Source organism: Papio anubis, chromosome 11, assembly GCF_008728515.1.
Source record: "Papio anubis isolate 15944 chromosome 11, Panubis1.0, whole genome shotgun sequence".
Classification (NCBI taxonomy): domain Eukaryota; kingdom Metazoa; phylum Chordata; class Mammalia; order Primates; family Cercopithecidae; genus Papio; species Papio anubis.
This window is the reverse complement of record NC_044986.1, coordinates 41,645,064-41,661,900: the sequence shown is the minus strand read 5'-3', so window position 1 is coordinate 41,661,900 and position 16,837 is coordinate 41,645,064. Positions and strand designations below refer to the sequence as shown.

General features: G+C 40.7%; 1 protein-coding gene across 9 annotated transcripts in view; it reads right to left on the bottom strand.

Moving 5' to 3' along the window:
• The window catches only part of CPEB3 (cytoplasmic polyadenylation element binding protein 3), a 253,522-nt gene that overhangs the window by 148,056 nt on the left and 88,629 nt on the right, over positions 1-16,837 (bottom strand). For 6 of the 9 annotated variants that reach the window (XM_009214970.4, XM_009214967.4, XM_009214965.4 and 3 more), the window contains exon 3: positions 7,721-7,880. In XM_009214970.4, coding sequence (XP_009213234.3) covers positions 7,721-7,880 — 160 coding nt within the window. The remainder of the gene's footprint in view (positions 1-7,720; positions 7,881-16,837) is intronic. The other 3 variants (XM_009214972.3, XM_009214966.4, XM_009214971.4) reach the window with 1 other exon arrangement.

Sequence of the window (16,837 nt, the reverse complement as noted above, 5' to 3'; positions counted from 1 at the left end):
TATAAGAAACTCCAGGCTGGGCACCGTGGCTCACACCTGTAATCCCAACACTTTGGGAGGCCGAGGCGGTCAGATCACGAGATCAAGAGATGGACACCATCCCGGCCAACATGGTGAAATCCCATCTCTACTAAAAATACAAAAAAATTAGCTGGGTGTGGTGGCATGCGCCTGTAGTCCCAGCTACTCAGCAGGCTGAGGTAGGAGAATCACTTGAACCTGGGAGGTGGAGGTTGCAGTGAGCCGAGATCGTGTCACGGCACCCCAGCCTGGCGACAGAGCAAGACTCCGTCTCAAAAAGAAAAAAAAAAAAAAGAAAAGACAAGAAACTCTGGGTCAAGAAAGCCATATCCATCAGAATCAATTATCTAAATATAATCTAATTTTTCCAACTAATAATGTAATTTTTTAAAGTAAAATCACTCATAGCATCTTTAAGCTAGTTTCTTAACCTCTTCCAAAAGTAATTTTTAGATTGTAAAATGCAATGCATTTTCATTGGAGAAAAATCACATAATGCAGAAAAATGGAGAAAAGAAGCTCACCAAAGATAAGCACTGTTAACATCTTGATTTACAGTCTTCCAGGTTAGGGAGTGTATATGTGTAAAGGTTTCTTTTCTAAAATTGAAATTATTTCATAATTTTTAACTTAATATATTGTATATCTTAAGTTTTACAGTTATTAAGGAATTTTGGAGGAAAATAAAATATATAACAGCAAAAGAAAAACTGATTCCAAATTCAGAAAAGGCCATTTCTTTTTTCTTCCTTTTGTCCAACAAATACTGCTGTTTAATCAGCTGTGAAAATAGAATCAAGTGTGTGACATCTGGTGATTTTTGTATAATGCAGTCTAGTGCTGCCAGCATGACATTTTGTCACCTGTCCATGGTCTGCTATTTTTAAATTGTTCTTGTCAGCTAGCGATCTTTTAAGTATAGTGTAAAATATAAGGTTTCAAAAACTGGAAGGCATACTTGGTTTTACTGAGTTAAATGATGCTGTGGAAATCTGAGACTGTGTCCCACTTTTCCCACTGCACAGGATCTGATAAATAGGGGTGAGAGGGGATGAAGGCAGAGGTTGGAAAACAGGGTTACATATGGTTATTCGTTCTGTTAAAATCACAGTCTCAGAAGCTCAATTCACATTCATATTTAAAACACTAGTTACAAAAAAAAACCCTACATCTATCATGATTCAGTTTCAGAATCCAACTAAACTCATGCTTTTGTGAGCCCAAATTAAAAACTGAAATTTGTATTAACTCATAATTAATTATGAAAGTCATCTCTTTACTTCTACAACATGTTATGAGATAGGGAACAACTGCTGTACCTTCCCCTAATCACTCCCTTTGCTCTAAAAAGGCAAGTACTTCAGAAAGCTTCATGTAACAGAATGTTAGTGCCACGTTTCAGAAAGACTTACAGGTAAAATGCATATTCTACTGGGTTTTATCTCACACTAATTTTCTCTATAAAGTTAGAGAGATGTTCCTTTAGAAAACTATCTTAAAAAATGTAATACTGTGATATGTAAAAATACAGTAAACTTTTTTTAATCTCTTTTTTAAGGAAATGATAAAACTTTGGTACTATAATATTCTAAGTATGTTCCAAATTACCAATAATCAAAAGCTGTGAGCTTAGACCTGAGGTCAAATCCTAGTTTATTCACATATTGGTAGTGGGTAATTTTCGGCAAGTTGTTAAATATTTTGTGCCTCTGTTTCCTCATTTAATGAAGGCTGTACTTGAGAACAATTAAATCACAATTCCCAGCCTGGCATGCACTGGTTCACACCTGTAATCCCAGCACTTTGGGAGGCAGAGGCAGGCAGATTGCTTGAGCTCAGGAGTTAGAGACCAGCCTGGGCAACATGGCGAAACCCCATCTCTACCAAAAAAAAAAAAAAATTAGGTGGGTGTGGTGGCATGCACCTATAGTTCCAGCTACTCACGAGGCTGGGGTGGGAGGAGAGCTTGAGCCCAGGAGGCAAAGACTGCAGCAAGCTGAGATCGCACCACTGCATTCCAGTCTGGGTTACACAGCGAGACCCTGTCTCAAAATCATCATCATAATCATCACCATCATCTGTGTCTTTTAAAACTCAGGTGATTTTTCTTTTTTTTTGAGATGGAGTCTTGCTCTGTCACCAGGCTGGAGTACAGTGGCACAATCTTGGCTCAAAGCAAGCGCCACCTCCCCGGTTCAAGCGATTCTCCTGCCTCAGCCTCTTGAGTAGCTGGGATTACAGGTGCCCACTACCACACCTGGCTAATTTTTGTATTTTTAGTAGAGGCACGGTTTCACCATGTAGGATAGGCTGGTCTTGAAGTCCTGACCTCAAGTGATCTGCCCGCCTCAGCCTCCCAAAGTGCTGGAATTATAGGCATGAGCCACCATGCTTGGCCACTAAAAACTCAGGTGATTTAAATGCTATGCTTAAAGGATGATTACACAAATTAATGGAGGGTACTTATACAAATCACTCAATTTCTACTTACTGTCTCTGCCCCCCAAGACACTCTCAGTATACCTTTGAAAAGCAAAGTTTTCAATATCATTTCTCAACTGACATCTTTTCATTTTTCAAATCTCAGTTCCATGAATGGTGAGGGAAGAGAAAATTCAAATACATAAAAATGTTTTACCAGGCACTAACCCCAAATAGTCAGCCAGGCCTTTTTTCTGCTGTAAGAGGCAAATTGCATGGGATGAAGAAAAAGTAACTCCTCCCTGTTTTTGCCAAGATGCCTGCTATACTGGGCTTCCCCAGTTAGGGTATATGATCTTACTTCTCTGCTCAATGTGCTATAGTTGCTATTTCCTTATTATCTTTCTAGAGTTGGGAGAATATGATTAATTAAACCTAATGACCATGAGTTTTCAGAGTGGTTCCATAGGAGCTTAGTGAACCTGCATTACAGGTAGAAAGTCAAGGAACAGCTATGAGGAAGATAATAGGGATGAATCTTTTTCGTTATCTCTTACCCCACCTCTCTCAACACCATTAATCCCCTTAATCTTCATAGTTAAGAAGAGAGTTGGATTTTCCTTCAATCCACTAGAAATGAGAACAGAGAACAATTGCTCCCTCCTACTACATCTGCCAACCCAAGGATTTCTGTACTGAGAAAAAGAAATAAGAAACAGGGTCAGGGCCAGTGGCTCATGCCTATGATCTCAGCACTTTGGGAGGCTGAGGTAGGAGGATCGCTTGAGCTCAGGAGTTCAAGATTAGGCTGGGCAACATGGTGAAACCCTGTCTTCACAGCAAATAGAAAAAATCAGCCAGGCATGGTGCCCCTGCCTCTAGTATCAGCTACTTACGGAGCTGAGGCAGGAAGATTGCTTGAGCCTGGGAGGTCAAGGCTGCAGTGAGCCAAGATTGTGCCACTGCACTCCAGCCTGGGTGAAAGAGCAAGAACCTGTCTCAAAATAAATAAATAAATAAAATAAGAAACAGCTAAATTAGAGCATTACCCTCTTCAAAAGCCTCCTTTCTCATCTCTGAGGCATTCTCTCTAACGAAAGGAAAAGTATATGTAAGACATAGTTAAAAAACAAAAAACAAAACAAAACCCAGAAGATCATTACCTTATTCTTTTACAGCCAAGCACTGTAGTTTGGGATCTTTAAAAAGTAAAAAAAATAAAAAAATAAATTAGTCTGGCTGGGCGCAGTGGCTCATGCCTATAATCCCGGCCACTTTGGGAGGCTGAGCAGGGAGGATTATGAGGTCAGGAGTTTGAGACCAGACTGGCCAACATGGTGAAATCCTGTCTCTATTAAAAAATACAACAATTAGCTGGGTGTAATGGCACACACCTGTAATCCTAGCTACTCAGGAGGCTGAGTTAGGAGAATTGCTTGAACCAGGGAGGCAGAGGTTGCAATGAGCTGAGATCCCGCCACTGCACTCCAGCCTGGGCGACAGAGCAAGACTCCAGCTCAGAAAATAAATACATAAATAAATAATAAATTAGTCCAATTTTTATTTAAATACGCATTCTGTGATCTGATTAATACTATAGAAGATATTTTTCAGTGTGCTATGAAGAAAGTTCAATTCAGCTTTTCTTCTATATAATTTTTATCATGGGGGATGAGATAGAGAAACTTTTAAAATTTCCTACAAATATTTTCAGGGCTGGTCAACCAAATACATAACCAAAAAACTATTAAAGTTTATTTACTTCACTAAAACAGAAGTCTCATTATCTCCTAAACTTCCTATTCTGTTATCTCCCACGCTAATAGTTTTTTCCCCTGAATCAACAGGACAGTTGAATAAAGGGATTTCTTACTGAATACATTTCTAAGATAAAATATTATTGTGAACATATTTTTACCATGTTCTTCAAGTACATCTTAAAATACTGGATATCCTATTTTATATTTTTTACATCATTCAGATATACAATTTTGGAAAGCCAAAATAATTGAAAAATTATTTTCCTTTCTAAGTGGCTTTGAAAATAAGATGTTTATCCTTCAATAATCACTACTTATGAAAAATATAAAATTTTGACAACGTGCATCTGAAAAATTTCAACATTTAGCTGCAGTCTAGTTGGAAAGAAGTCAATATTGCAAGTATACCATACTACTTCCAGCAAAAAATTGTGGATAACATTTGAGCAGTTTCTAGTGCCAGGGACTTTATTTGATCTTCGTACTCACTCTATGAAGTAGGGAATTTATTTTAACAATAAGGACACTGAGGCTTTAAAGAGGCTAATTTATCCAGATTAATAGGCAGACAGAGGCAGAGACAGAATTCACACCCAGGTTTCACTGACTGCAAAGTCAGAAAGACTGAGTTGTAATTTCATCTCCTATATGGAGAATATAAAATATCTGGAAGGATGTTAATAAAAATAATAACCTTTGTTACTTCTAGGTAGAGTCTCTAGTGATTTTTTTTTTTTTTTTTTTTTTTTTTTGAGACAGAGTCTCGCTCTGTCGCCAGGTTGCAGTACAGTGCCACAATCTTGGTCACTGCAACCTCCAACTCCCTGATTCAAGCGATCACCACGTCCAGCCTCTAGTGATTTTTTTTTTTCTTTTTTACTTTCCTTTTCATCCTTTTACACACTATTTGCATTTCTCATAATGAGTAAAAATATTTTTTTTTTCTGAAAAACCAAGGAAATTAAGCTCTAGGAAAAAAAAAAAATCAAAACAAACAAACATACAAAAACCAGTTACTCTGGGGCCAGGTGGGGTGGCACAGGCCTGTAATCCCAGCACTTTGGGAGGCCAAGACGGGCAATCGCCTGAGGTCAGAAGTTTGAGACCTGCCTGGCCAACATGGCGACACCCCGTCTCTACTAAAAATGCAAGAATTAGCTGGCAGTGGTGGCAGGTGCCTGTAATCCCAGCTGCTCAGGAGGCTGAGGCAGGAGAATCACTTGAATCTGGGAGGCTGAGGTTGCAGTGAGCCGACATCACGCCATTGCACTCCAGCCTGGGCGACAAGAGCAAGACTTCATCTCAAAAAAACAAACAAAGACTAGTTACTCTGTACTTGAGTTTTGAGGTCCTCAAAATAGTGTTCCCCATGTTCAAGTGGGAGTAAAGGATATTAAAAGTAGGAGGAGGCTGGGCGCAGTGGCTCACACCTATAATCTCAGCACTTTGGGAGGCCGAGGCAGGTGGATCACCTGAGAGGTCAGGAGTTTGAGACCAGCCTGACCAACAGGGAGAAACTCCATCGCTACTAAAAATACAAAATTAGCTGGACATGCTGGCATATGCCTGTAATCCCAGCTACTCAGAAGGCTGAGGCAGGAGAATCTCTTGAACCCAGGAGGCAGAGGTTGCAGTGAGCTGAGAGCACGCCACTGCACTCCAGCCTGGGCAACAAGAGCGAAGCTCTGAAAAAAAAAAAAAAAAAAAAAAAAAGGAGGAGGAAAAGCAAGATAGTATAGAGGGAAGTGCTTCTGAACAGACTCATACAGAAGCCACAAGGTAGGTCCTCTAGCCTACCATCCTTCTCTTAAAGCTCAATCCACCTAAATGTTTATCTCTTTTGACCCAAAGACTCTCACTATGAATTTACCTTAAGGAAAAGCTATGTGCAAGAACTCATCCATGGCAGCATTACCTTTAATGGAGGAAAAATTGGAAACAACCTAAGAGTCTAAAGTCAAGGTCTAGCAGTAAATTACAAAGATCTGATAGAAGCATGGATAATGCTTATCATAGGAGAATTAGACAAAGAATATACCATCACAATCTTTTATTTTTTAGTTACGTTTTTGTTCTTATAATTTTCTCCACTTTTTAAAGTCAAAACATTTTAAAAATATTTTCCTTAAAATGCAAGTATCAGCTGGGCGCAGTGGCTCGCGCCTATAATACCAGCACTTTGGGAGGCCCAGGCAGGCAGATCACTAGAGGTCAGGAGTCTGAGAACAGCCTGGCCAACATGGTGAAATCCCGTCTCTATTAAAAATACAAAAACCAGCTGGGCGAGGTGGCAGGCGCCTGTAATCCCAGCTACTCGGAAGGCTGAGGTAAAATAATCATTTGAACCTAGGAGGTGGAAGTTTCAGTGAGTCAAGATTGTGCCACTGCACTCCACTGTCTCAAAAAAACAAAAACAAACAAAAAAAAAACCAAAAAACTAGCTTTCCCTAAAATCCCTTCTTTTCTTCATAACCTATTGACTACTTTCTTTTCACTGGAAAATGAGGAAAGCAGAAGAAAATCATGAGTGTGACAAGAAAATGATGAAAGAGATTTCTGGTGTGGCTTGAAGAAATGAGCATCAGGTGTTCACAGTCATTCACACTATAATATGGGCCTAGAGATAACCGGAGGGGAGTGAATTCCTCACAATTTTGAAAGACGTAACGGTTCATACAAGATGGACATCCCCATGGATGAAAACTCTTCACAAAAAAAAAAAAAAAGAAAACTCTTCACAGTTTTCAGAAATTTAGATCTTAACCCAAGTATAGTGGATATTTAAAATACTGTAATTACAGTATTTTAAAATATCGTAAAGTCTCTAAAAAGTCCTATAACCCATAAAAAGAACTATCTGTAATTATGAATTAAACACCAACATCTATCCTGAATTTACATAGGCTCTAAAAACAGGAAGTCCTAATACTGCTAACTTTGAGACCTTCTGCCTTATATTTAATCCAAAACATTTATATACTTTAAGATATTTTCTTGTGTTTTGGCCTCAGAGAATGCAAAGGGTCACTGGCTGCCCGTAAGCCTGTGTAGTGATACTTTCTATACTAGGAAGGTGATTATGCTTTAATAAAATAGAAGTCCTTTATATGTAGTTTTCTGAAGCAATCTTTGGAGATTGGTTTACTGACTCTCACAGTTCCTTGCAGTATATATATATGGACTTAAATGAATTATCTAAGTTCAGCTGAGGATTCCAAATACACAAAGCCCAGAAAACCTGGCTGCTGGTCTCATGCTATTAACTCATAATGTGACTGATCTTAGCTACCCAATTCATGCTCCTGCCAGACATGACTGATAATAACAATCCACTTTGATTATTATAGGTAGCTGAACCCAGCTTTAAAAGAAATCAACTTTAAATACATTCCACAACGCTTTACAGAAGCAAAACAAAAACAAGCAAACAAAAAACAAACCAGAAAAATCAAAATTATTAAAAAGCTGATTTTTGCTTAAAACACCAAGCAAGAAATGGACATATGAATATTCCTAACCTGCAAAATGATTCCTCCACATTATATCAGCGAAACTCATTGGTGGGCCACTGGGAGGGTAGTGTTTACCTTTCAGAGGCTCATGATCAGTCCTTATCATATCCATTAAGGAGTTCTCCAACGAGTGCAAGTTAAAAGTATCATAGGGCCTACTCCGGTCCTAAAAATAAAAACAAAAACAAGACAATACATAAAATTACTTCATAAAATTAACACCATATCATTTGCTTCCTGCTGTGGAATGATGACATGAATGAAAGTTACAGAGAGCCCTAATAGCATACAGTCCTTCTTTTTATTTGTTTATTTATTTATTTACTTTGTAGAGATGGGGTCTTGCTATGTTTCCCAGGCTGGTCTCGAATGTCTAGGCTCAAGCAATCCTCTTGCCTTGGCCTCCCAAAGTGCTGGGATTACAGACATGAGCTACTGCGCTGATCCTGCTCTCTTCATTAAGAATAATGACTTGTCACACCTGTAACCCCAGCATTTTGGGAGGCCAAGGTGGGCAGATCACTTGAGGTCAGGAGTTCGAGACCAGCCTGGCCAACCGGGTGGAACCTCGCCTCTACTAAAAATGCAAAAAGTAGCCAGGTGTGGTGGTGCGCACCTGTAATCCCAGCTACTTGGGGGGCTTGAGGCAGGATAATCACTTGAACCTGGAAGGCAGAGGTTGCAGTGAGCCGAGATCATACCACTACACTCCAGCCTGGATGACAGAGCAAGACTCCATCTCAAAAAAAAAGGAATAATGATTTGGCAACATTAAGTTTAATATAAGTCTCCATAACTAATTAAATTGCATCATCTCCCCTAATATTCTATAACGTAATGTAGTTCAGAGTGACTTTCTTGCAAATGAACTAAAATAGTAAATTTAAAAGGAAGAGTCAAGTTAATTGGTTTTGCTTTCTACCCTCCACCCAATAACTTCATTGTCAAATGAACACAGATGTTTCCCCCCTAGAGGAAACATCTAATTTTTTTTTTTTTTTTTTTAAGACAAGGTCTTGCTTTGTTGCCCAGGTTGAAGTACAGTGGTACAATCATGGCTCACTTCAGCCCTGACCTCCTGAGCTCAAGTGATCCTCCCACCTCAGGCTCCCTAGTAGCTAGGACACATGTCGCCATGCCCAGCTAAAATTTTTTTTTTTTTAGAGATGGGGTCTCACTATGTTGCCCAGGCTGGTCTAGAATTCCTGATTGCAAATGATAAAGGCCACAATAATTAAGAACTCAGATGGAATCATTTTCCTGAAAAACTAAAGGGCGACTATAATTTCAATGAAAATGTACTGGATATCTTTAACATTTCTGACCAGTAAGTTACATATATGGATACACTTTTTAAAAATAAAAATGTGGCTGGGCGCAGTGGCTCACGCCTGTAATCCCAGCACTTTGGGAGGCCAAGGCAGGCAGATCACGAGGTCAAGAGATTGAGACCATCCTAGCCAACATGGTGAAACCCTGTCTCTACTAAAAATACAAAAATTAGCTAGGCGTGGTGGTACGTGGACATGCCTATAATCCCAGCTATTCAGGAAGCTGAGGCAGCAAATTGCTTGAACCCAGGAGGCGGTGGTTGCAGTGAGCCAAGATCACGCCACTGCACTCCAGCCTGGCAACATAGCTAGATTCCATCTCAAAAAGTAAAAATAAAAAATAAAAATAAAAATGTGTTTAAAGTTGTATTCATGAAGATAATGGCAAAAAGAAAAAAAAAATTTTAATGAGTCCAAAGTACTAAAATTATCTTTTGAAAAGCACTCACATGAAGAAACTTTAACCCAAAGAAGTATTTTCAAGATGTTACATTCAAAAACATTTTGAAACTAGAAATCTAACACAAACTAAAGAAAAAAGTGTTATTTCACCACATTTCACTCACGCCTTCAAGAGACTATCACCTACAAACTCTTCTTAGTACTCTGAGCCTCAAGGGAAGCATAGCTCATGTTCTAAGTTAATACTAAAGAACAGATCAAGTTTGCTTTGGTTAAGAAAAGCAAGACAAGCATACATCTCAACAACCAAACCAGTCAACCTACAGTGATGAGAGATTATTTTCAGGGTCTTGAACAGTCTTTTCCAGCTTTGCATTTGATCATTTATCCTCTTCTATGGATAACACTCACCCATTACCTATCTCTCCCCTTGGATAGGAAAGAGACAAGGAATATTTTCTTTGGTTCTCTACTTTGGTCTCTATACAATCTAAAAAGGTCTTTTCTTTTAGATTTAAAGTCTTCCTGCAGATCATTTGTTTTGCTCCGGGTTCAAGTTATTAGTGGAAACTCTAAGGAGTAAAGCTGAATTTCCAGAAACGCAGGCTTATCTGTACCCATAAGAGTGTCTATCATATACTTTGTCCAAAGAAAAAGCCAGAGGTAAAGAAGCATACTGATGAGGAGGCAAAATGATAACCTATTTCTGGCACTAACAATCCCAAAATGAATTATCTAGGAGCCCTCTATCACATCCACACTTCTAACTAGAACTCTGAAGACATGAGAGTGTTTCAGAATAGACTGACATGGTAAGGGAACTATAAGAAAAGGCTATTTGAAGGCATTCAAGAATCTTTCCAGACAGGACAGTTTATTTTTTCATTTAATTACTGATAATCCCTCAAGGTAGATAACAACATACCCATTTTACACATGAAGAAGGCAAGGTTCAGAGAAGATACAAGAGCCCTCAATGCCAAAACCTAAGGAGTATAAAAATCTGGCCAAAGAAATTAATTAAATCCATGGTTACTTCTATAGAAAAACTGCACTGTAACTAACTGCACATTCCTGCCAATGTAACAGTGAGTTCCTATCACAAATGGATATCAGACATTAGATGACTACCTGTCAGGGAAATTAAAAGAGGATTTTGGGAGGAGGGATTCATGTAACTAAACTGAAATGGTTCCCAAACCTGTCAGACTGTCAAAAATCACATGTAGAGCCGATTAAAACACAGATTCCTGGGCTCCAGCTCAAACCTACTTAATCATAATTTAAAACAAAATAAATTCTATGACTGGCTAGAGCCACTAAACTGGATGATTCTTCAAGTTAAGCCTTTACACCCATGATTCTGTTCAGTAAAATTAGACAGTAAAGTGAGGGCAGGGACCAGTGTGAGCAGCAGGCAATAAACAAGCCTGGCCACCTTGTAGAGGGTCAGTTTTGCAGTCTTCTGATTTACTGTGTATTAGAGAAGCAGTTGGTGGCCTAGTTTTTAAAAGCACAAATTTTAAAATCAAAATCCAATTTTCAAATTTTGGCTCTCCCACTTACTGGCATGTCACTTTGAGTATGTTTCTAAGCCTTGGTTATCTTGATCTATAAAATGGGATAATTTTTCGGGTGCGGTGGCTCATGCCTGTAATCCCAGCACTTCAGGAGGTCAGGGCAGGCGGATCATGAGGTCAGGAGATCGAGACCATCCTGGCTAACATGATGAAACCCCGTCTCTACTAAAAATACAAAAAATCAGCCAGGCATGGTGGCATTTGCCTGTAGTCCCAGCTACTTGGGAGGCTGAGGCACAAGAATCGCTTCAACTGGGGAGGCGGAGGTTGCAGTGAGCCGAGCTCATGCCACTGCACTCAGCCTGGGCAACAGAGCAAGACTCTGTCTCAAAAAAACAAAACAAAACGAAAAATGTAGCCAGGTGTGGTGGGAGGTGCCTGTAATCCCAGCTACTCGGGAGGCTGAGGCAGGAGAATCACTCAAACCCAGGAGGTGGAGGTTGCAGTGAGCCTAGATCACGCCACTGCACTCCAGCCTGGGCAACAGAGTGAGACCCCATCTCAAAAAAGAAAGGGGGAGGGATAATTCTCTCTTCATGGTTTCTTCAATACTAAATAACAGAACATACAGGCATCTGCACCATGGTGGCTACCATAATATTAGGGAGAGCACAAAAAGATTTCTGTGATGCCATCTCAAGAGTACTGAAAAATGAATTTTTAAACCTAGCAGTTCACAGATACTAACCTAACAGGGTTCACTAATGCTCAACAGATGAAAACATATGACATGTGAAAGGCATGACAGAATTTACACAGGCTTAATTAAACTAACTTCAGGCCTCTGAGAGTTCTCATTAAAATTAATTCCATCCATGCCTCATCAACTTATATTTGCCGCATACCATTCATCCTTTTTGTTTTAGAAGTAATAAACGTTGCTGAAATAAGTGATTAACCAGGAAGTCTGCAAGAAACAGAACAAAAAGGATAGAAAAAACAGAAAAATCTACAGTGGAATTCATCAACAGAAATTATGTATACAGAAAACTCAGCCACAATTTATCATTCAATGACAAAGGTTACAAGTGGTAACTAACCTGTTAGGTCTTTTTTCATAAGTTTTGTTTCCCAATATAGAGAAACAGGAAAACATCATTATTTGTTTTTAACAAGCAAACACACCAAGAAGTATTAGAACATCTATAAATAATGCAGCCCATTATTGACTTTCTTTGCAGATAATCAATGAAGATGTTGTCAGTTAGTTGTACACAAAACAGCTCACCTCCACAGCATTAGTCCTCTTTCTTCCCTCAGCTGGATTTAATATTAATCAATTTATCAAGCATTTAATATGTGCCTGTCACTGTTCTAAATATGCTTATGCATTATCTCACAGCCCTATTAAGTAGGTAGATTTTGTCCCATTTTATAAATTAAACAATTTTAAGTGGCTGGGTGCGGTGGCTCACACCTGTAATCCCAGCACTTTGGGAGGCTGAGGTGGGTGGATTGCAACATCAGGAGTTCAAGACCAGCCTGGCCAACATAGTGAAACCCCATCTCTACTAAAAATACAAAAATTAGCCGGTGTGGTGTCACGTGTCTGTAGCCCCAGCTACTTGGGAGGCTGAGACAGGAGAATTGCTTGAACCCAGAAGGCAGAGGCTGCAGTGAGCCAAGACCACGGCATTGCATTCCAGCCTGGGTAACAGAGTGAGACTCCATCTCAAATAAAATAAAATAAAAATTAAGTCTGGGAGAGAATAAATACCTGGCTCAAGGTTACAGGGATAGTGAGTGGCAGAGCCAGGGCTCAAATCCAGTCAAATCCAGACTGCTCTTAAGCATTCTCATTGTACTGCTTCCCTCACCTCCTCCTATTCCGTCTAGCCTTAAATCCTTTTCACAAACACGCCCTTTAACTTAATCTGTCATAATCCAGAGACAGGTTTCTTTGACCCCACTCTGCAACACAAGCAACTTGACCCTCACTTGCCCTTGGTCAATGACCTTTGCTCAACTGACAACTAATTAATCTCAAGAAGTAGTTTGATCTACCTCTAGGCAATCCCAGGTTCGCCTCTTAATAGCCCTATCCCATTCACCTGCCCTTTTCTTGGAAGAGGAATCCAGAATCCCTTGCTATCCTTTCTAGCTTATACCCAGACATTTCCTCCGCTAGACATACAAAGTGGAAGGCTGAAAGGGTCAACAGCATCTGGGGATAAAAGCTCTGGAACCAAATGATAAAATTAACCATGTGCTAGGCATTGGACTAAATGGTTTAAAGTGCTATCTCCTTCCTCATCACAACCCTGCAGGGTAGGTATTACCTCCATTTCACTGAGGAAAACAACTGAGGCTCACAAAGGTTTATGTAATTGCTCAGTCACAGAGCTGATCAGAAATAAGGACATAAAACCAGGTCTGTGACTCTCAAGTCCATACCAGTAATGTTCTAATGCTTCTACACTAACTAGCTGCAGTGTGGCCCATGAACAATGGTTAGTTGGGAAGAAACGGACACAGTCAGGACCAAAAATCAAAAGGATGGTAGATTTCTGAAAGAGCTAGGAAAAGATAAATGTGGTCATAGAAAACAGAAAAACTTTTTAGAGGAATTCCTAAAGAAGGGTTTTCTATTTATCACATGACTGCAACATATATATGGATAAAACATTCTAAAGTTAAATGCATGTAACGCATAAGAAAGGACTAACTGGCAGGGCGCGGTGGCTCACGCCTGTAATCCCAGCACTTTGGGAGGGCGAGGCGGGTGGATCACCTGAGGTCGGGAGTTCGAGACCAGCCTGACCAACATGGAAAAACCTTGTCTCTACTAAAAATCCAAAATTAGCCAGGCATGGTGGTGCATGCCTGTAATCCCAGCTACTCAGGAGGCTGAGGCAGGAGAACCTCCTGAACCCAGGAGGCAGAGGTTGTGGTGAGCCAAGATCATGCCACTGTACTCCAGCCTGGGCAACAGAAGTGAAACTCCGTTTCAAAAAAAAAAAAAAAAAAAAAGGCTGGGCACGGTGGCTCACACCTATAATCCCAGCACTTTGGGAGGCTGAGGCGGGTGGATCAAGAAGTCAGAGACCATCCTGGCTAACATGGTGAAACCCCGTTTATACTAAAAAATTAGCCAGGCGTGGTGGCACGCGCCTGTAGTCCCAACTACTCGGGAGGTGGAGGCAGGAGAATCACTTGAACCCGGGAGGCAGAGGTTGCAGTGAACCGAGATCGCCCCATCATACTCCAGCCTAGGTGACAGAGACTCCATCTCAAAAAAAAAAAAAAAAAGGGAAGGACAAACTCACTAAACTAGCTACTTCTAAATTTCCATCCTACTGCTCTTATTTTCTACTCAGTATATGTTATTGGGAAATATCTCAGGTCCCTTCTACACTATAAACAGTTTAAGAGCAATGAATATGCCTTATCTATTTTTATTATTTTTATTTATTTATTTATTTATTTGAGCTGGAGTCTCACTCTGTTGCCCAAGTTGGAGTGCAATGGCACGATCTCAGCTCACCACAACTTCCGCCTCCTGGGTTCAAGCAATTTTCCTGCCTCAGCCTCCCGAGTAGCTGGGATTACAGCCATGCGCCACCACGTCCAGCTAATTTTGTATTTTTAGTGGAGACGGGGTTTCTCCATGTTGGTCAGGCTGGTCTCAAACTCCCGACCTCAGGTGATCCACCCGCCTCAGCCTCCCAAAGTGCTGGGATTATAGGCGTGAGCTACCACACCCGGCAGTGCCTTATTTATTTTTAAATGGATACTTATTACATAATATACGAGCCTATTTTTCTCCAAACACACACACACACACACACACACACACACACACACACACACACGCAGAATTCTTTTAAAAAGCCAACATCTCCAAACCTGCCTCCACTCACTCTCTTCATTCAGTGGTATATTTTAACCATCCCAAAAAAGACTATTATATTTGTAGCCCTCTGGAAAACCTAATTCTATATTCTCCTTCAGTCCCTCAATGGCAAGCAAATGCTCCTTATATCTAACCTAAAGTCCTTATGAAGTTGAAACTTTTCTCCCTTTTCTGTCCTTGGGGGAAAATTAATCAGCATCTACTGTGAATTTTAATATTCTTTAAAATTGTTGTTAAACAGTCTTCCATGCAATAAATTCTCAAGAACCCTCAAAAAACCCTGGTATAAGACTAGGGAATACAGGCCAGGCGCGGCGGCTCATGCTTGTAATCCCAGCACTTTGGGAGGCCGAGGCGGGCAGATCACCTGAGGTCGGGAGTTCGAGATCACCTGAGGTCGGAAGCCTGACCAACATGGAGAAACCCCGTCTCTACTAAAAAACACAAAATTAGCTGGGTGTGGTGGCGCATGCCTGTAATCCCAGCTACTCGGGAGGCTGAGGCAGGAGAATCACTTGAACCCAGGAGGCGGAGGTTGTAGTGAGCCAAGATCGCGCCCCCAGCCTGGGCGACAGGAGAGAAACTCTGTCTCAAAAAAAAATAAAAAGATTAGGGCGTACAGAGAAATTACAGATTTCCCATCTTTTTCTTCCTGAGGATGACTAATTCCACTTACTTAAACCTTTTTATCAGATTGTGTTTTTACTTGCTGCGTAACCAGAAACCAAGCTAAGGTTCTGGAGAGGTTAAAAAAAAACAAAGATAGTATCACCTGCTCTGAAGGATGCTCAAAAATTAGATAAGCATGACTCAACTTGAAGCACATTTTCGCCGAATCTTTTCAAGTTCTCCCCATTCCTAATGTTTCTTCACAGCTCTTCTGGTTTTAGCCAGGCAGGTCAGATAAGAGGCTTAGTATATCATACACCGAGAAACATGGCTCCCGGAATTACCTGACATGACCCTACATTTTGAGGCTGGATTCAGCAGGGTAAATGCTACAGCAGGCGACTGTATAAAAAATACAAATGCCTCCTGCTGCCATTGCTGACTGTGGTAAACAGTTCATAGTTAAGTACATATGCAATTTAAAAAGGAGTGATTTTTCCAGTCAATGGTGTCTGACTAAAAGAAAAAATCGAAAATAAAATAAAAAGGAGTGATTATACAGTTTAGCAATGTGCTAGGGAAAAGGCAGAAATGAGGCCGACCCAGGAAGGATACAGAAAGGGAAAGCAAGGCCGGGCGCGGTGGCTCACCCTGTAACCCCAGTACTTTGGAAGCCCGAGGCGGGTGGATCACGAGGTCAGGAGGTCGAGACCATCCTGGCTAACTCGGTGAAACCCCGTCTCTACCAAAAACACAAAAAATTAGCCGGGCGTTGTGGTAGACACCTGCAGTCCCAGCTACTCGGGAGGCTGAGGCAGGAGAATGGCGTGAACCCAGGAGGCGGAGCTTGCAGTGAGCCGAGATCGTGCCAGTGCACTCCAGCCTGGGTGACAGAATGAGACTCCATCTCAAAAAAAAAAAAAGAAAAAAAGAAAGGGAAAGCAGTGACTATGATGGTCAGAAGAGAAGGCATCAAAAAACTACAAATTAGGGGTTAGATGCGGTGGTTTCACACCTGTATCCTAAAGACTTTGGGAGGCTGAGGTGGTGGATTGACCTGGAGGTCGGGCAGCTTGGAGAAACAGCCTGGTCAACATGGTGAAACCCCGTCTCTACTAAAAATATAAAAAGTAGCCAGGCATAGTGGTACATCCCTGTACTCCCAGCTACCTGGGAGGCTGAGGCAGGAGAATCACTGGAACCCGGGAGGCAGACGCTGCAGTGAGTCAAGGTGCTGCTACCACACTCCAGCCTGGGCAACAGAACAAGACACTGTCTCAAAAAAAAAAAAAACTACAAAAATTAAAGTTGCCCCTTTCCCCAGTTAGTGTGCATATGTGACTTTTGA